The 19,772-nt window shown below is 44.1% G+C and overlaps 1 protein-coding gene and 2 pseudogenes across 2 annotated transcripts; all 3 read right to left on the reverse strand.

The window, feature by feature from the left end:
• Positions 1-805: 805 nt before the first annotated feature.
• On the reverse strand, positions 806-4,637 carry LOC147978775 (uncharacterized). The gene is made up of 10 exons (XM_087546531.1): positions 4,349-4,637; positions 4,057-4,137; positions 3,863-3,970; positions 3,518-3,771; positions 3,220-3,429; positions 3,005-3,097; positions 2,822-2,923; positions 2,266-2,712; positions 2,052-2,186; positions 806-1,039 (listed from the first exon to the last, which is right to left on the reverse strand). Exons 1-8 carry the CDS (start codon positions 4,431-4,433, stop codon positions 2,440-2,442), a joined length of 1,206 nt encoding a protein of 401 aa, XP_087402657.1. The 5' UTR covers positions 4,434-4,637; the 3' UTR covers positions 806-1,039; positions 2,052-2,186; positions 2,266-2,439.
• A 303-nt stretch (positions 4,638-4,940) lies between these two features.
• Positions 4,941-5,809, reverse strand: LOC147978776 (uncharacterized; annotated as a pseudogene).
• On the reverse strand, positions 5,795-8,786 carry LOC147978777 (uncharacterized; annotated as a pseudogene). Its single transcript, XR_015618307.1, has 2 exons — positions 6,007-8,786; positions 5,795-5,925 (listed from the first exon to the last, which is right to left on the reverse strand). The product of XR_015618307.1 is annotated as an uncharacterized LOC147978777 (transcript).
• Between the last annotated feature and the right edge of the window lie 10,986 nt (positions 8,787-19,772).

Consider the following 19,772-nt stretch of genomic DNA (forward strand, 5'->3'; position numbering starts at 1 on the left):
TTCAACTGAAATAATGTAGCCCCAAGTGCCGGGTTGTAAGCCTGCAGCAACTCGGGACTATTCCTTCAATTGTAGAATAAATCATATCTATTGATAATATGATAGCCATTGCGCAAAAGCGACTTGGGAAACCTTAATCATAATACTGGTTATTGATAATGATAATTAAAATCCAGCCATGTTGGCTATTTGAATAATATACCCAATGATTTATAAGCCACTACAGGGAAAACGGTCTATTGCAATGAATTTTTTTGTTGCAATAAGTAACAAACTGTTGCAATATGTATCTATCACAACAAAGTAGAAATTGTTGCCAAGCGTCGCAATAAAATCCGTGGCAATAGGATAATGCAACATTTTTTGGTATCGTGGCAACATGGAATGGTATCGCAACGATTTTTCTCGCGGCATTTGAATTATATTGCCACGAGCCCCGCCGTTGCGGCACACACATATGGCCACAAAATATTCTTTGTGGCAATAACCTAGCGCAACGAATGAGATTTCGTGGCAAGACCCTCCCGCAACGAGATAATTTTGTGGCAACACACTTGTTGCAACGACCAAGGATTTGTAGCAAAAACTTATTGCAACATGCAAATTTTGTGGTGATACATTATCGCAACAGGCAGGTTTCGTGGCAATATATTTTTGCGGCGGGTGTAATTCCACGGTGATAACCTATTGCAGGTATTATATATTACACTAATAATGATCCAAGCACCATTTACAAGTACAGAACAATGCTCACATGTTGATAATTGTAGAAGAAAATCATGAGTACATGTCCAAAGCATTCATTCATTCATTAACAAGTTCAAGAATAAAACATCCAAGTCAGATACATGTTCTACAAAGTCTGAAAGGAAATCTAAATATTCAAACAAACAAGATACATATGACTTCATCTAGTCAGCAAGCATTTTTCAAGACATCACTTTTCTTCACTTACGTAGAAAAACCGTCCTACAAGGCGCCTCCTAAACTGGTAATAAATCTTGTTGGGATCTTTCTTCTTCATTTATAGAAAACCATCCTATAAGGCAAAAACAAAATTTGAAGCTTATAGTTAGTTAAGACAGTAAAGACAATACACAATAAAAATGATTATAAATAAGGGTTGATGATTCTACATGGGATGGATTCCATATTTATAATCCATATCAAGAATGTACTGTAATATTTATTCATTAGTACTTCTGACATATTACTATGGCTACTTCTGTATAGTCATTTAGCAAGAAAAGATAGGTGTTGTTTACACAGATACAAGGTCTATAAATAGATGATTAGCGAGCAGCGAATACAAAGTTTCTATTCTAACATGAATGACCGAATTTCAATGAAATACATCAGGTTTCCTCGTTGAGGGCATTCATGAAAGAATAAATTTGCCTCTTTTTATTTGTGGCACATAAACATTAATATCTCAAAGTAGGCAGAGAACTAAAGGGTTGATCATGCTACTTGAGAAAGTAATCATGCCTTTTTTCTATGTAAACATACTAATGAAAAGCAGAAAGGGTCATCCGTACACCAATGCATGGATAACATGAGTTCCACCAGTTTATACTTGGCATGTAGTCTGCTGGTTGTTCCACGTATAGGCTATTGCACGTATAGAAGAAAAGGTTGGCATGCTTATTATGTTTCTCAACTTAGTATTTCACTTAATAATTAGCATGTGTGGTAGAAACACATGCAAACCAAGGCACAAGTTTTTCTTTGTTTTACTTGCATTTTCCTGAATCAACTATTTTCTTCTCCTCTTCATGACTGATCATGTAGTAAAAGTCTAAAAGTTATCCTATCAGTGATTTATCACTTGATATGAGTTTACCCAGAAATGTAGCATGTTGCTGAAATCTATTTTCTCCGGCCTAGTATAAGTTTAGAAGTTGTTTACTGGGGCTGCACTAGTGTGGTGGTTGCCTTCGAGGTACAGATTCTTTTTTGCCTTGTCTTTTGTGTTGTGTTCAGTTTCAGATGGTATAGTTCGGCATGTACATGCTTCAATGGAAACTAGATCTCATAATTTTGTGAAATACCTTATCACTTGGAGGACGACGATGGTGTTTAGCTGCTTGCATAAGCTGTTGTTGAGTAATCATGCTCGAATTTTTAAATAGAGAACTTGACCGATTTCCAGTTCCGTTTCTTGGAGCGTCCCTTGCTTGGGAAAACTGCATTGAATAGATAACTCACAAGATTTACTTTTCTCCATAGAACATAACTGTACTAAATTGAAAGCTTTTGTATTACTTGATGTGCGTCTTCCTGTTGAGTTCCCAATATCTGCTCAACATCCGACCTCATTGATTGCCTAACCTCATTCATAATATCATGCATCATTGCTTGCTTAGCCTCCTCAAGTTCTCTCTACCTTGCTACGCGTTCCTCCTCAAGCTGTTTTTCCCTGGCAACTCGCTCTTCTTCTCATTCTCTTTGCCTCTCTGCCTGTTGTTCAACAATTTGCCTCCTTAAGTCATGAACCTCGAGGGTTAGCTCAGCATTTTGCCTCTGGATTTCAGAATGTAGTCTTTCAGAACCACTAGGCGTCTTAGCCATGTATCCTCGGCCACGAGGCTTCAATGATGTACTTTCCATAGTAGATCTATAGCTATTTTGGAAAATATTGTTTTGCTCTTCACTTGAAATTGGACCACCAATCTCTCCTTCTTTCTCCCTAATCTGGCTGCGTGCATTGTCCTACACCACATAAAGATAGCATACTTAAGTTGTTAAGAATGTTAATATGATATTGCACAACATAAGTAATGTAACAAGCTAGATTTCTTTGTTTGAAAATGTTTCTCACATAAACAGTCTGTGATTCTTTATTAGACCATGATCCATTTCGTGTATGAGTGATCTGCCAAAGTTGTAGAATAGTTGGTTCCTTCCCAGTCTCCTCGTCCCTCTACAAGTATAGAGATATGTCAAATAGAGAACCTTGAAATTTGACCGTACAAAGGTGCATTACATCTACTCTTTTGAGTACCTTCTCATAGCTAATCTGCGAGTACGATTTTGAACCAGCTATATGCCTCACCTTTTGCTTCTGGCGATTTTCCGTATTTTTTCGGTTAAGCTCCTGCCACACACAATATAATGAGAGGCATGTTGTAACTAATACAGTTTACTTACTACACCTAAGAGGCATGTTGTAACTAATACAATTTACTTACTACACCTAGTAATGTACACAGAAGTAACCTGGAATTTTAAACCAATGCCAAAATAATTGATCATATAATCCCACTCCTCTGGAGTTACATCCTCGGGTTTATTGGCCCTTCTTTGAGCATCAGTACTGTATGCTTTGTATGTTGAATGCAAAGTTGACTGCCATCCTCTATAGCGATCTCTAGCAATTGTTAGTATTTTTCCCTTCGTAGAATATGTGTCCTCCAAATCCCACTTAGCCTAAAAAGGAATGATGACAGGAGTATGTTATTTATAAATAGATATTGGAGAGGCTATGAAAAATGCTGAAGTACAAACTTATACTTACAATGACATCAGCAACGATTGAATCCTTCACAGAAGAATCAATGGCAGACCACTTGTTCACACCAATGAGTGGTGCCTTCCTTTTCATGTAAACCACCACGTCATCCACAAACATTCGATAGTTCTCTCCAATAGAACCTCCCAATGTTTTGGAAAATTCAATGTGAAGCTTTGAGGAACCATTGGCGAATCGCTTCTTGGCGACCTTGATTCCTTTGAGGACACCTCGCCCCTTCTTCTTTTGACCACCACTTTCTGTCGATTAAAATCCCAGAAAAGCAACTTTGTTTTTAAATTGCCATGCAGTCATAAGGAGCAAAGTCAATAGTAATGCTGGAAATTTTACCTATATCCGCTTCTGTACGACGTCGGCGTGCGTGCGACGGCCAATTGGACTGGTCTGTGGGGCTTTCCGTAGCGTTACTTTGTTGTACAGTATTTGTCATGTCATTTGCTGGATTCAAGCCATTGTACAATTAATTGAACTAGTAGTATATATTTGAGGTTAGGCTGTGGATAAGAACTATGTATAACATGTACCTGATGTTGGTTGTATGCTTTGTTGATTCTTGTACGCAATGATGGTATCGTCCCTTGACGATGATACAGAGCCTCTTGTCACTATATCAAAAAATATATATACTTCTCAACAATACTGTACCCATGCTAGCTACAAATGTAGTGGCTGGGTATTTGTATTATTTTTAGTACGCTCCTATGAGAAGGTTTTGGTCACAAGAGCTAGAAAAGATATTTCAAAGTTACAATAATGGCATACTCAAACATGATTGTAGAACTATGAATTACGAGAATATTTCAAGCTAGTACATACCCCTTCGTGTTTGGGTGTTGTCTCGCCCTGAGGATAAAGTTGGAGCCCCATTCAGATAATATGATGTATCAATTCCTGCATGCATTTTCACAAAGTGTGATGGAAAATTTATTATGTAGTTCTTAACTCGTACTTACTTTTGTAGTTCTTACAAATTTATTATGTTTGCTCCTGGGAACCAAATGCAAGATGTAGTGGGGATGGACATAGTATTTTTGATCATGAGACAATAATCAAGAAATTGAGGGTTGAGAGGACATCATTTAAGGAAAAGTACATATTGCCAGGGGCTTACAATATTAGTTGTTTGCAATTGCTAAAGTAAATGTACATAGTTCAGATTACCAGATTCTTGCTGAGTAGTTTGTCGATTCTGGTGTGCCAAGATGGTATCTTCTCTTGATGCCATTGCATATACTAAACAAATGCATGACAAAAGGTAGGAAGGGGATAATCAATTAAGAAAAAGATGGTAGTAAAAATAGCAACATGTCTAAACAATGCAATATGTAAAAACAGAGTTATGATATTGAAATTTCTCATCACATTAACATAATATAACACCAAGCAACAGGGACAGATCTGTTTCTCTCTATATTATAGAAAACTTAATCCTAATGTTATACACAAAAAACTCATCATCATCAGATTCGTCGAGTACTAAATGAGGAACATGGCCATCATTTATATATGTCTCATCATCATCATAGCTATCACTATCAGATTCAAGCTCATCATCTCGGAGATCAACTTTGGGTATCTTCGGAATATCTGAAGCATCACCACTCGCACCTTCCATGCCAGATCCAGACCAACTTTCGACATCCCCTTCTATGTCTGGCACATTTGTATCTCCAACTACAATATCAAATAAGTCAGCATCAGCTCCGGTTCCATCGTCATCATTTCCTACGGATGGCATGGCATATAGGTCTCGCGGCTTCAATCTAACAATAGAAGCCCAATTTATCTTCTTGACATCTCTCACATAGAACACTTGTTCTGCTTGAATGCCTAGTATGTAGGGATCATCCCTATATCAAAGTTGGGTAGTATCTACATCGATATAGCCATAATCATCCTTGTAGCCCGTGCTTTGATTTTTATTGGCAGAGGGCACATCAAACCAGTCACATTGAAATAGCACCACCTCCTTTCCGAGGGAAAATCTACACAAATAATTTTCTTGATCACACCAAACCAATCAAGGTTGCCAGATCGAGCATCACCCCTAACAACAACACCGTTGTTTTGGGTATTCAAATCTGTTTCTACACTATCATTTCTAAAGAAAAACCCATTGATGAAGGTGTGATTATAAACACGAGCTCGAGGGTCAGGTCCTCTAGATAGGGCATACAAAAGATCATTGACTTTCCCTTCTTTGTGAAGTGCCTGGATGTGTATTAACACGTGCAAATTATTAGAAAAGGCCACAACTATTTTTATTAACACGAGCATAAGTAATTACTATGTACTATGTTCTTACACGCCTCTCGAACCAATCTACAAACTCGTCTCTGTGCCATTTCTGGACACCGCGAGCACCAGCCCTTGTAAGCTCATCCAGATGCTCACTATAACAAAAGTGTTGAGTAGGTTCAGAACAGTGCACATGTACCATGAAGAAAAAAAATAAAAAATAAAAACATCCTTACTCTGTCCATGAGTTGGATTCCTCGCAGTTTGTTATTATGTAGTGCCTAATTTGCTTCATCTCTGCCTTAGAAAGTGTTTCAAATGTGAAACCTTTCTTTGAGTGATCAATTGTGCCCAATACACTAAGTCCAGCTGGTCCTTCATCTCTAGCTGCAGCTTCATGATGCTCTGGCCGGTTAAGCTTGGTATCAATGTTACCAAAAAACGGCTATAAAATGTTAGACACTCTACAGCTATGTAACCCTCGGCAATTGAACCTTCTGGGTGAGCTTTGTTCCACACATATCCTTTAAGTGTGTGCAAATATCTTTCCACGTGATACATGCATCGGTAAGCAACAAGTCCACCTAATCGAGCTTCTTCAGCAAGGTGAATAGGAAGGTGCATCATGATATCAAAAAACTGGGGTGGAAGGATCATCTCAAGTCGACAGAGAGTTTCTGGAATTGTACGACTCAACTTTGCTAGCTCTTCAGGATTTAATTCCTTGGAATAAATCGCAGCAAAGAATAGGCTTAGCTCAAATGGGACAACAAATTTCTTGGGCAGTATATTGCGTACCCAAATGGGAAGAAGTTTCTGAAAGAGGACATGGCAGTCATGAGTTTTGAGCCCAGACACCTTACAACCTTCGAGGTCCACACATCTTTTTAGGTTTGATGCATAACCATCGGGCATCCTTACACCATGCAAAAACTTGCATAGCATTTTCTTCTCATCCTTGGTCAAATTATAGCAAGCTAGATTTAAAGTATACTTTCCATTACTGACATTTGGATGGAGATCCTTCCTTATCTTTAAGTGCTGCAAATCAAGATGGGCCTTCAGAGTATCCTTTGATTTACCATCCATATCAAGCAGTGTCCCTAAAAAGCTGTCACAGATGTTCTTCTCAATGTGCATTACATCCAAATTATGCCTAATAAGCAAGTTCTTCCAATAAGGGAGATCAAAAAATATACTCTTCTTCCTCCAATTATGCCACTTATTATCATCATCACGCTTCCTCTTTCTAGTTTTCCCAAAGGTTTCCTGCTCAAAACTTGCATGTTGTTGTACCACGTCATTGCCCGAGAGTGGCACCGGAGCATCTCTATTTTCTGTCTCGTTATTGAAGCAACTCTTGTTTCTACGCCACTTGTGGTCACGACTTAGAAAACGGCGATGACCCATGTAACAGTACTTGCGCCCATATTTCAACCATAAATGGTCTGTGTGCAAGTGGCAATATGGGCATGCTAGTTTTCCTTTTGTGCTCCAACCAGATAGCATTGCATAAGCGTCACGACTTAGAAAACGACGATGACCCATGTAACAGTACTTGCACCCATATTTCAACCATAAATGGTCTGTGTGCAAGTGGCAATATGGGCATGCTAGTTTTCCTTTTGTGCTCCAACCAGATAGCATTGCATAAGCTGGGAAATCATTAATTGTCCACATGAGGGCTGCATGCATCTGAAATTTCTTCTTCGTTGTGGCATCATATGTGTCAGCACCAACATACCATAGATCTTTGAGTTCATCTATCAAAGGCTGTAGATATACATCGATGTTATTTCCTGGTGACTTTTTTCCAGGAATTATCATCGACATTAACCAATATGGTTGTTTCAAACACAACCAAGGAGGCAAGTTATATGGAATTAGAATCACTGGCCAACAAGAGTATGACACATTCATTATCCCATATGGGTTGAACCCATCAGATGCAAGCCCAAGCCTTACATTCCGTGCATCTGAAGAGAATCCTTTAGAATAAATGTTATCAAAATGCTTCCATGCCAAAGAATCTGCAGGGTGCCGCATTATACCATCATCCACACGGTCGTCCTTATGCCATCTCATATATGATGATGTAGCCTCGGTCATAAATAGACGTTGTAGCCGTGGAGTGAGTGGGAAATATCTTAGAACTTTACGGGCCACTTGCTTCTTCCCTTTATGGTTTGTCCTCTCGACATCTAATTCATCAGCGGCAGCAGCTTTCCATCTACATTCCTTACAGGTCGGACAGTAATCCATGTCAGCATACTCTTTCCGGAATAGCACACAATCATTAATGCAAGCATGTATCTTTTGGTAGTCAAGCCCAAGATCCTGGATTATCTTCTGAACTTTCTCGAGAATTTGGAATACAATGACCTTTTGGAAGCGCTTCTGTGAACAATTGAAGTACTGCCTCACATGCCCTTTTGCTCAACCCAAACAAGCACTTTATCTGGTAGAGTCTCACAATGAAAGAAAGCTTTGTGAGCTCCTTGCAACCAGGGTACAACTCCTTTTCAGCATCCTTCAACAAAGCAAAGAAAGCCTTGGCATCCACCTGCCTCTTCATTACTTCTACCTTCTGCAGACCCTTCTGGGATATTACCATCATCATGCAACATCTCTTCACTAGTACCTTCACCTGTGGTTTTGCTACTTTCTGGCTCGGTGCTACGTATGAGAGTGTTGAGCAAATCACGAACAGCAAAGTCATCACCTCTCACCCCTTCACCTTCAGATCCTTCAGCTGTACTTTCGTCATCTGAATCCTCTCCATGGTATTTCCAGCAAGTATAACTGGGATCCATCCCATTCATGAGCAGGTCAAGGTGTACTTTGTCCCTTTCCTTGTAAATAGCATTGAGACATCTTCTACATGGGCATAAAGCGGTTGATCTTCCAGGACTACCGTAAAAAGCCAAATCTAAAAATTCCTTAATGCCACTCTGCCACTCCGCAGAATCCCTATTCATATCCATCCAACTCCTATCTCGAGCCATCTAGCTGATTTTAAACTAGAAAATTAGATAAAGGATTTACACACTTGTCAGGAAAGTGAATCTGAAATATGGAAATAGTATGTAGTATAATAGAACAGAATAGTAGTCTATTTAGGACATGAGCTATTTTTCTCAAAATAATACATATAACTTTTGAGCCTCATAGATACTCGTACTACACGAAATTTGGCATAGTAGTTATATTTGTTTATAGAATAGGATTACAACATATGCATATTAGGTATTAGCAAAACAAGAGAACACAGTACTCAATGTAACTTATTTCATTCAGATTGAGAAAAAGATGAAAATTTGAGAATGTTGACATAACCCAAACAAACCTTATCAAATTTAACATTAAATGCTATGCATATAGGTATTAGCAAAACGAGAAAATATGTGTACTGAAAGTAACTTATTTCATTCATACTGAATAAAAAAAATGAAAATTTGAGAATATTGACATAACAGAAACAAACCTTCTCACAGGTCGTCCTTGACGCAACAAAGAACTGGCTTCTTCCTTATCCTGACTTCGACCTTTCCTGCATACAATTTTTCTAAGGATGAGTAAAAGGTGAACCATAATACAATGTAATACCATTTGCTGCATACAAGAATTATGTATCAGCTTTTATGTGAGCACAAATCTGACGAGATAACTCAATAAATTTTGGTATGGGAATCATGTTATGAAATCCAAAGCAAGGCTGGGTATGCAAAGAACACAATGGAACGAAGCCTCATAACTAAAAACTAGACAGAAAAAATACTAAATGCATAGGTACATGGCATCAAACAATTGTTTGATAACTACATTTACTATAACTGAAAGAGAAAATTTAACTAGGGAGCATAGGGTGAAGGTCTCAATCGGAATTAGATCATATCCAGTGCCACTTCCTGATCAAAGCTTTGAAGACTATTTTTGGGGGTTAAATCCATATTCCTGTTTACCTTTCACTCTAGCAGGCTATCAACAATTTTACCTGAAGCCTGCGGCTGCCCACCAGAGGAGCAAAAGTGTGTATCGCTAGCGGCAGGTGTGAGTGCGTTTGCCTCTGTCAGGGATGAGGGGACAAGCGAGAGAAGAGGCAGTTAAACAAAAGGGTGGAGCTTTTGCTGAAGCTCCGGTTTGAGGGAACAAGAAGCCAGATAAAGATGGCCAACTAGCTATTCTTGCTGCAGGCCACAAGGCACTATATGATGACATGGTCCCTGCATTTGATGTACTTGGGAAAAAGTGTTGAAAGGCAGAGCTGATTCAGGTTAAAGCGGGATTGACGGCTGAATGTTTAAAACTACATGCCATGGGCATGCATATATTTTTGTAGTTCGTCCAACCATGTGGCTTATCATCGTACAATTGATATGTGCATTCAAAGGTTGATGCCTGATTGTGCTGTACGATGTAGCCGCAAGTTTCGAATAAAAGAAAAAAAAATACCTGACGAAACAGAGGCATACAGTAGAAGAGAGGAAAACAGAGCAGATGAGACCGAAATACTTGTAGATCTGGAAAGCACGCCATGGGCTGTCCATGGGAGCGGCGGCAATCCCACCCTTCCGACAGGTCACGGCCATTAGGCGACGCGACATGGCGAACCCCAGTGCGTTGGTGCCTACCGGTCCTGAAGTTGATCTGGTCGGTGCCGCGCGGCAAGCCCCGGTCCGGAGGCGACCTCCAGCGTGCCACCGACCGTCAGCCCGGAAGCTGCTCCTGTCGGAGCCGCACGGCAAGCCCCAGCGCCGAGGCAACCGTTTTCCCTGAGCTAGATGTGGTGCAGCGGCCATCAACCTATTCCCTCCGACATGCGCAAGAGGCAGCGGCGCTACTCACAGTCCCTGCGGCGCGCGGCCCTCCCTCCCCATCTTAATTGGAAGCAGTGAAAATTCCCCTTTGTGCAGGTGAGAGGGTCATGGCCCCTAGGTAGATGGGATGAAGATTAGGCGACGACGGCGACTAGCAGGGAGAAGGTCAAGTGGGGCACCCCATCACGGGAACAAGAGAGAGGTAGAGAAAGGAATTACCGATGTACGCATAAGAATCTTCTCGTCGACCAACGCCGCGAAGTCGCCGATCTCGTCTACGAACGCCGTGAAGCTGCCATGACGGAGAGAAGTAAACCTGATTTCCTAATAGGGTGAAATCAGATTATAGTCCTGTTTAATCCAGATTGAAAGCAGTTATAAGGAGTTCGTGGAGCACCTCACCGTATCCGTGCGGGAAAAGTAATTTTTGCTGGGAACGAGAAGGTCTCTTCGTGGGAAATAAAGCAACCGGCTAAAAATTTTGGTGGGAAACGAGAAGTCTCTTTACCGCCAAAGTCCAAAGGCAACCGGTGTGGAGTGGGGGAAGTAAAAATATTGCCACGATATATAAATTGTGGTAATAGCAATACTTAATGCAACGTTATTTTTTTTGTTGCCATAAGCCTAGATTTTTGCAACGATTTTTTGTTCGTCGCGATAAGGCTAGCCTTTTTGCAATGATCATGGCACTTATTGCAACAATAAAATAATGTTGCATTATGACGTGCTAGTCACCACAAAAATGAAAATGTGGTGATAGAATGAGATTTTTGCAACAAAAATTATTTTGTGGCAATATTTCTGTTGCAATAGACCGATTTCCTTGTAGTGAGCGCATAATTGCAATGGCGCAATCCAAATATATACTGACGACTTATAGTCCAAAGCCAGGCCGAGTCAATAAACACCGAGTTATAAGTGATTATGTACTGAAAACTTGTAGTTGAAAGTCGAGTCGGGTTAACGAACACCGGGTTAATTTGATGACTGATAGTCATGCCGGGACAATAGACACCGGTTCAACATAAAATTTATCAAAGGAGAAAAATCTTTGACAAAGGCAAATAAAACCGTGTAGTCGAGGCTTTTCAAGGGCTGCCAGGCCCAAATTCGAGGCTTTTCATGGGCTGCCAGCCGCTGAGTTAAACCATTTGACAAAGCTTTTTAAGATGGGCCTCCAACTAACCAATCGTCGTTTTAACTTTGACAAGTTCAGGGTCTCAATGAGAGTAACTGTCAAACGTTTGGCGGGTCATGCCAGGATTACGTGGATAGGAGTGGCTTACTTGATGAAGGCAGGTTAACCCGGGGTTTTAGGTGAATACAATAGGCTTCCAAGCCGTGGGTCGATACCCAATTACAAGGGTCCTTTCAAGCTCTTTGTTACTTTACACAAAGAGCCCCCAAGTAACTTTGTGAGCTGTGCTCAATGGGTGCCTATGTTTGAGCTGTGCATAGCAACAATACTCTCTTTGGCCCCTTGGGTGTGAAGCTCCCGAGCTTTGTTGTGGCGTGATAGCTGGATTAATGGACAGAACTTCCGCTTTGTCAGCTGAAGCCCCCATGTGATCAATAATATGATAAGCCAATAAGGCGGGATACCCATGTTTGAACCGTACATCATGGCAACAAGTCCTCTTCGGCAACTTTTAACTTTTTGCAAGAGATAAATTCTTATTGAACCGGGATTTCAAACCGGACATTGAGAGCTTCAAAGCTTTATGGGAGACATCTTTCCCTTGAACGAGATTTTAAACCGAAATCCTCATTTTCAGCCAGAAATTTTCTGACGGCCTTTAAACTCGAACTTGCGAGAAGTTAATTCCTTTTTGAACCGGAAATTCTTAAACCGGATTTGAGAGCTTCAAATCTTGGGAGATAAATTTCCCTTGAACAGGATTTCAAACCGGAATCCTTCTTTTTAAGCCGGAAATTTTCTGACGGCCTTTAAATTTGCAGCAATATAACCGTAGCCTCCGGGATCGGGTTTCCCTTCAACATTCTGGGGCACATGAATTTGCTGAAACTGGCAAAACTTGTTGCGTCATATCATCGTAGCCCCCGAGTCTTAAGATGACTTAAGGAGTTGTCTTGAGATTCTCCGTATTTAACCATAGAAGAAGTTATATATCATCGGTGTTAATAACGCGATGTAAATCCACAGAAGGTTGAGGTGACTCCGGCGGGTTATAAATGATCCCATATGAACCGTGTCAGCAACTCGGCCAATGGTTCCTTCCAACTGGCTGTTTTGAAGTTGACCAAACTGTAGTGGCAGCGATTTGTGTGTATGTCTATTGATCCATGCATTGTAGACGGCGGCTGAATGATAATTTGCCTCCAAATGTATTGGAAGAAAAACCGGGCTACCCAAGCTGCGACTTGCTCATTCTCAATAAACAGCTCATGCAGACAGGTGCGACCCAGTGTGTTGATGTAGACCAAGTCGCGAGAAACGGGCGGCAAATACGACCGCAGCATCAGAGGCGGCACAGACAGATGAATCGACCGTGGTGTTGTAAGACGGCGTGGACGGGCGAGTCAACCACGTCGTTTTTGATATAAATTGGGCTGAAGAAGCGGCGGCATGCACATATGTAGGTCTTGGACCAGATGATAGCGCATCATAATAGTGGCATGAGCCATATCTCCATGATCCTTATTATCGCAGTGAATAATTGCCCTGCATACAATATTGCAGACCAAAGCAAAGATAAACTGTTCTTTGACAAAAAATAATATGTGCCAATAAAATATATTGTAGATGGATATCACCTGATGTGCCAGGCCAGAAATAATCTGCCATGAAATTGATGATCACTAGGTGACGTTGAAATTGCTCACGGGCAGATCGGCCGCGGCAGACGGCCACAGCGTTGTAAACCGGCGCGGTCGTGAGAGACGGCCACGGCGTTATAAACCGGTGCGGGAATCCGTTGAGTACCGACAACCAGCTGTGCTGAAATGATGTCGGCATGCCTCCATCTCCGTGGTATAATGCCACATTATAATGAATATTCTCTTGTATATGAAATATAGCATGGCAAAGTAGTTTTGCTTGGATGAATTAAGATATACTGAAAAATAAATAGGGTAAATAGCACCTGATACTCAGCCCCAAGGTTGATGATGATTTCTGGATCCTGACGTAAGAAGCAGTACTGATAGTACTATACAAATAGCGTTTGTAGTCTGCCTTTGAACTAAGCAGCATTTTTTTTAAAATTGCTCTGATGATCCACCAGTAGCACTTGATCTCTTCTAACTCGGATGGATGTAGCAGGTCCCTTGCTGTGCGTAACAATTTTCGACAGCTGGTAGTACTGTCGTCCCATTTTTGCTTCATCTAATCTTAATTCAGTATCTCTTCTATAATGACCCTTTGTACAAAGATCTCCAATGTTTGGCTGATTACACCATCTATAACAAGCTCGAGCTCTTGTAATCTTACGGGGTAAAACGACCGGGCCGCCGAATTGTCATTACTGCCAGCGCTGCTTTGGCTTTTGACAAAAGATTTGATCTTAAAAATCGTGCCATGTTGAGAGGAGTAGTAATACTGGTCCTCTTTCAAATGTGTAGGATGATTGAGGTCTCCACGTCCAGTAGTAGTAATAACAACCAAATCAGCCTTGACGTAGATCTAGTAGTGTTTTGCTTCTGGTCTTTGAAATGTAATCCAGCAGTTTGATCTGCAGTAAATCTAGCAGCGGTACTTGCCCGCTGGGATTCCTTTCATCTTCATACAAACTTTCAGGCCTTGTACCCCTTGAAAACATTGACACTGCAGTAACTGAAACTGAAAACTGTTGCAATCCACAAGTGTCTGAATGTCAGCCTTCACAAGCAACTTGCAGGAGAGGTGAGTCGAGGTCGTTCCGCAGCGGCTCGGAGGCAGCACAGATAGCTCACTAGCTCTGAGATATTTATCCGTAGGTGCGGACGGGTCACACGGGAGGCAAGCCAGCAGGAGCAGAGGCGGCTCGGCGGTGCGAGGCCAAAGCAGACCGCAGCAACAGTTGAGGAGGAACAAGGTTGCGGAAACGCCTGTTCAAATGGAGTCCATCCGAGGTTAAGATGGCGGAGGCGAGGCGCGATTGGATCTGGTGTCGGGTTGGGGAGGCGCGGCTCCGGGCTGGTGATGGCGACCCAGAGGAGGTGAAGCGCGACTGAACCGGCGGGCCGGCCCTCAGGTGGAGGCGACTCGTGGCTCGGAACAGCACGCGGCCATGGCAATTTGGAGGTGGCAAGCTCGGGGGAGCCTACGACTGTAGAGGCGGAGCGGAGGCCAGCGAGACAGGTGACCGGCGTGACGGAGCCAACGGGCGGAGGCAGCCCGCGACAATAGAGGAACGGCGCGGCCGTAGGTCATGGCTGCAGAAGTCGCAGCGGCGGTTTATAGCGGCAGGGCGGCCCTGAAGGCGGCTCAAGGCTGCGCCAGCGGGGGTAGCTCGGGCCAGGACGGCGGGTTGATGTAGCACCATGGAGACGACGGGTCACGCGCGGTGCACGGCGCTGCGTGGGTGACCCGGTGAGGCAGAATCCGGTTCAAGGCTGCGCCGGTCAAATCGGCCTAGAAGGAGGTCAGCAGAAGCGATTCAGCTGCTTCGTTCCGGCGGCCCGGCCCTCGGGTGGAGGCGGCCTATGGCTCGAAACGGCGCACGGCCATGGCGACTTCGGAGGCAACCGGCGGCAGCTCGGGCAGGGAAGAACCGGTGTCAACCATGAACAAATGTGATCCAGCGGGGCAGCAGCTGAAGCGGGCAGAATAATCCGGCGGGGCAGCGGTTCAAAACGTGGTAACGACGGCTCAGCAAGGCGCAAGGTGAGGCGGCTCAGGGAGTCCCCCAGTAAGATGGAGCACATGCGGGTCGTGGTGGCTCCGTGCCGCCGCATGCGAGGGAGATGGTGACTCCACGGTGCCGATTCAGCCAGGCGGGCGGGGCACGGCGAGCACAGCAGAGTCGAATCCCCGTTGCCGCTGCTTGGGGTGCAAAACGGATCAACAGGGGACTCAGAAGCGTGATCCGGCTGAGCAGAGCATGGATTCATCAGTTGCATGTGGTGAACCGGACGTAGGGGCAAGGCATGGCTCAGGCGCGGCAGCTCATCCCCAGCCAGAATAAGTGTGACGGCTCGGGCGGCCCAAAGCGGCAGCTTGACGCGCTTGACAGGTCCGCAGCGGTGGAGGTGCCTTGGCAAGGCGGTTCAGCAAGACGAGGCTGCAGACGCGTAAACCGCCAGGTGGGTCAACGGTGAAGACGAGGCGTAGCCGGTTTGAGGATGTGGTCCGTGCCGCGGTCCGAGGCGGACGGCGTCTCTCTGATGAAGATGTAAGGGTTGACTCGGAGTCGGCGAGTTTCGGTTGTTTGAAGACCAAAAACCTCCTCCAGATTGCAATGGCTTTCGGCAATCCACGTCCGGTCCGTGTTGGTCTTCTGCTTGCACCCTGTACACTTAAAAATTCCTTGTTTGACACTTCGGGTGTTCCGGCGACGTATCAGAATAAACTTTTGTTTTAGCCCTTGTTCCTGGCGTTTTACCCCAAGATCGATCTGGCGCATAGATCGACTGGTTAATGCCTGTTGGTCTTGGCGATGTGTGGCAGCAGCAATAGAATTTAATCTCTTCTCTGATCCAGTTCACAAAGGCGGCAGTTTGTTGCGTAGCCCTAAATTTTTGCTTAACCTTTAAACCTCTCCGATCACAAATCTGGTCCGATCAACTTGAAGCTGACGTAGATTCTTTCAAACCGGCTTTTGTTCGTCCGGAAAATTGTGACCTCTCGATCCCTACGAAAGATCACTCTAAGAACTCAACACCACCGTGCGCGGGCCCCACGGTGGGCGCCAACTGTCGTGGAGTTGTCACGACAGATGTCCTAGGGTGAGGACTTAGTCATGAGGCCAACACCTATGTGGTAGCTTGAGAGGGGTTGAGCGGAATCGAGAGACGCAACACAAGACAGGGATTTAGACAGCTTTGAGCCCCGGGAAACATCATCCGGTAACAACTCTACATGCTATTTGAGGCTAGGTCTCATTATCATCACGAGGGAGTCGCCGTAAACCGGCTCTCCTCTCTGTGTCTATCCCTAAGATTGTTTCTTCTTGCTTGTAGCTTGTCCCTCTTTGGGGAGCCCTACCCCTCCTTATATATGTTGAAGAGGCGGGTTACATGTAGAGTCCAACTCGGACTTAAGACTTAACTATTCTAACTTATCTTCATGGGCTTCTTAACATCTTGGGCTTCATAACGTCTTGGGCTTCATAACCCCTGGCAACCCAGTTATCACTATTTGCCGGTTTAACATTGTCTGCCGGTTTAACATTGTCCGTCGGTTTAACATTGTCTGCCGGTTTAACATTGTCTGCCGGTTTATCATGGTCTGACTTAACTCCTGCCGGTTTACCACCTGCCTGTTTACCGTCTGTCATAGCCATCTGTCTTAATTGCCTGCCGGTTTAACATCCACCGGTTTACCACGACCCAGCCGGTTTACAACTCCGGCCGGGTCATATCGCAGGGTATATCCCCGACAGAACCCGAGTGAGGCGTTCGCCTACTGAACCCGAGCGATTGCACTGCAGGCTACGCGTTACTGAACCCGAGCGATCAATCGATGGCTGTTAACTGAACCCGATCGAGTGATTCGTTCGCTACTACTGCTAACTGAAGCCAATCGATGCTGCCTCTGGATGAACAGTGAGCGTTGCTGGGGGGTTTGGATGAACAGTTCCCGCTGGGGGTGGATGAACAGGATCCTGTGGTGTTTCCTCTAGATGAATAGGACCCCGATCGATCGAGCCGGTTGGGGCTGCATGAATAGGACCCCGTGGAGGGATGGATGAACAAGACCACCCCGTGGAGGGTTGGATGAACAGTAGACGGTGGAGGGCTGGATGAACAGTAGCCCGTGGAGGGGTGGTTGAACAGGAGCCCATGGAGAGGGCTGATTGAACAGTAGCCGGTGGAGTAGCGCACGGTGGAGGCTGGATGAACAGGAGCCCGTGGATGAACAGTCGCAGGTGAAGGTTGGAGGAGGTCGATGGTGGATGAATAGTAGCCCGTGGAGGCTGGAGGGGTCGAAGGTGGAGATGAACAGTATCCCGTGGAGTCCCGTTTTGCAGTACGCCACACCCCTCCCGATGAACAGGACCCCCGTTTCGACCGTAGCGCTCCAACACAAGTCTGTTTCCTCCGTTTTGTGGTACGCCACACCCCTCCCGATGAACAGGACCTCCGTTTCGACCGTAGGAGGTCTGTTTCCTCCGTTTTGCGGTACACCAGACCCCTCCCGATGAACAGGATCCCGTTTCGACCATGGCCGGTCAAACACAAGGCCGTTTCCTCCGTTCTGCGGTACGCCAGGCCTCGTTTCCATCGGCTATTCCGTCCAAGCCCTCCCGTTGAACATGACGATGCATTCCGTTCCGACCCAGCTGGTTGGCTCCCCATGAACACGACGACGACGTTGTTTCTCCGTTCTGACCTAGCCATGTACACGAGCCTTGGCCGTACGTATGCGCGAGTAGGCGTTCGAGACCCCACCCGTATGTACGTATGTGGCCGTATTTTCTTTCTTTCACAATGGCCGTTGTACGTATGTGTACATGCTACGTGCACGCCTCTACTATGACACGTGTGATACGTCTCCAACGTATCTATAATTTTTGATTGTTCCATGATATTATATTATCAACCTTGGATGTTTTATATGCATTTATATACTATTTTATATGATTTTTGGGACTAACCTATTAACCTAGAGCCCAGTGCCAGTTTCTGTTTTTTCCTTGTTTTAGAGCATCGCAGAAAAGAAAAATCAAACGGAGTCCAATTGACCTGAAACTTCAAGGGACCTATTTTTGGATCAGAAGAAGCCCACGGAGTATCGGAGTTGGACCAGTAGAGTCCCGGGCTGCCCACGAGGGTGGGGGCGTGCCCCCTGCCTCGTGGACAGCCCAGAGGTCCACCGACGTACTTCTTCCTCCCATATATACCCATATACCCTAAAAACTTCGGGGATCACAATAGATCGGGAGTTCTGCCGCCAGAAGCCTCCGTAGCCACCGAAAACCAATCTAGACCCGTTCCGGCACCCTGCCGGAGGGGGCAATCCCTCACCGGTGGCCACTTCATCATCCTAGTGCTCTCCATGCCGAGGAGGGAGTAGTTCTCCCTTGGGGCTGAGGGTATGTACCAATAGCTATGTGTTTGATCTCTCTCTCTCTCTCTCGTGTTCTTGAGGTGGTACGATCTTGATGTATCACGAGCTTTGCTATTATAGTTGGATCTTATGATGTTTCTCCCACTCTACTCTCTTGTAACGAATTGAGTTTTCCCTTTGAAGTTATCTTATCGGATTGAGTCTTTAAGGATTTGAGAACACTTGATGTATGTCTTATCGTGCTTATCTGTGGTGACAATGGGATATCTCATGATACACTTGATGTATGTTTTGGTGATCAACTTGCAGGTTCCGCCCATGAACCTATGCATAGGGGTTGGCACACGTTTTCATCTTGACTCTTCGGTACAAACTCTAGGGCACTCTTTGAAGTACTTTGTGTTGGTTTGAATAGATGAATCTGAGATTGTGTGATGCTTATCGTATAATCATACCCACGGATACTTGATGTGACATTAGGGTTTTGGTTGATTTGTGTCTTAAGGTGTTATTATAGTACGAACTCTAGGGCTGTTTGTGACACTTATAGGAATAGCCCAACGGATAGATTGGAAAGAATAACTTTGAGGTGGTTTCGTACCCTACCATAATCTCTTCGTTTGTTCTCCGCTATTAGTGACTTTGGAGTGACTCTTTGTTGCATGTTGAGGGATAGTTATGTGATCCAATTATGTTATTATTGTTGAGAGAACTTGCACTAGTGAAAGTATGAACCCTAGGCCTTGTTTGAACGCATTGCAATACCGTTTGTGCTCACTTTTATCATTAGTTACCTTGTTGTTTTTATATTTTCAGAGTACAAAAACCTTTATCTACCATCCATATACCACTTGTATCACCATCTCTTCGCCGAACTAGTGCTCCTATACAATTTACCATTGTATTGGGTGTGTTGGGGACACAAGAGACTCTTTGTTATTTGGTTGCAGGGTTGCTTGAGAGAGACCATCTTCATCCTACGCCTCCTACGGATTGACAAACTTTAGGTCATCCA

The sequence above is a fragment of the Triticum urartu genome, chromosome 3A (assembly GCF_056163025.1).
Source record: "Triticum urartu cultivar PI428250 chromosome 3A, HENAU_Tu73, whole genome shotgun sequence".
Classification (NCBI taxonomy): Eukaryota; Viridiplantae; Streptophyta; class Magnoliopsida; order Poales; family Poaceae; genus Triticum; species Triticum urartu.

What these genes read in the sequence shown, in the direction of transcription:
- LOC147978775 (XM_087546531.1), bottom strand. Translation starts at nt 4,433, where the DNA reads ATGCATGCAGGAATTGATACATCATATTATCTGAATGGGGCTCCAACT. An exon ending in GCATTGGTTTAAAATTCCAG is followed by an intron (nt 3,098 to 3,219) that starts GTTACTTCTGTG and finishes TGTGTGTGGCAG; the next exon opens with GAGCTTAACCGAAAAAATAC. An exon ending in AAGAATCACAGACTGTTTAT is followed by an intron (nt 2,713 to 2,821) that starts GTGAGAAACATT and finishes TATGTGGTGTAG; the next exon opens with GACAATGCACGCAGCCAGAT.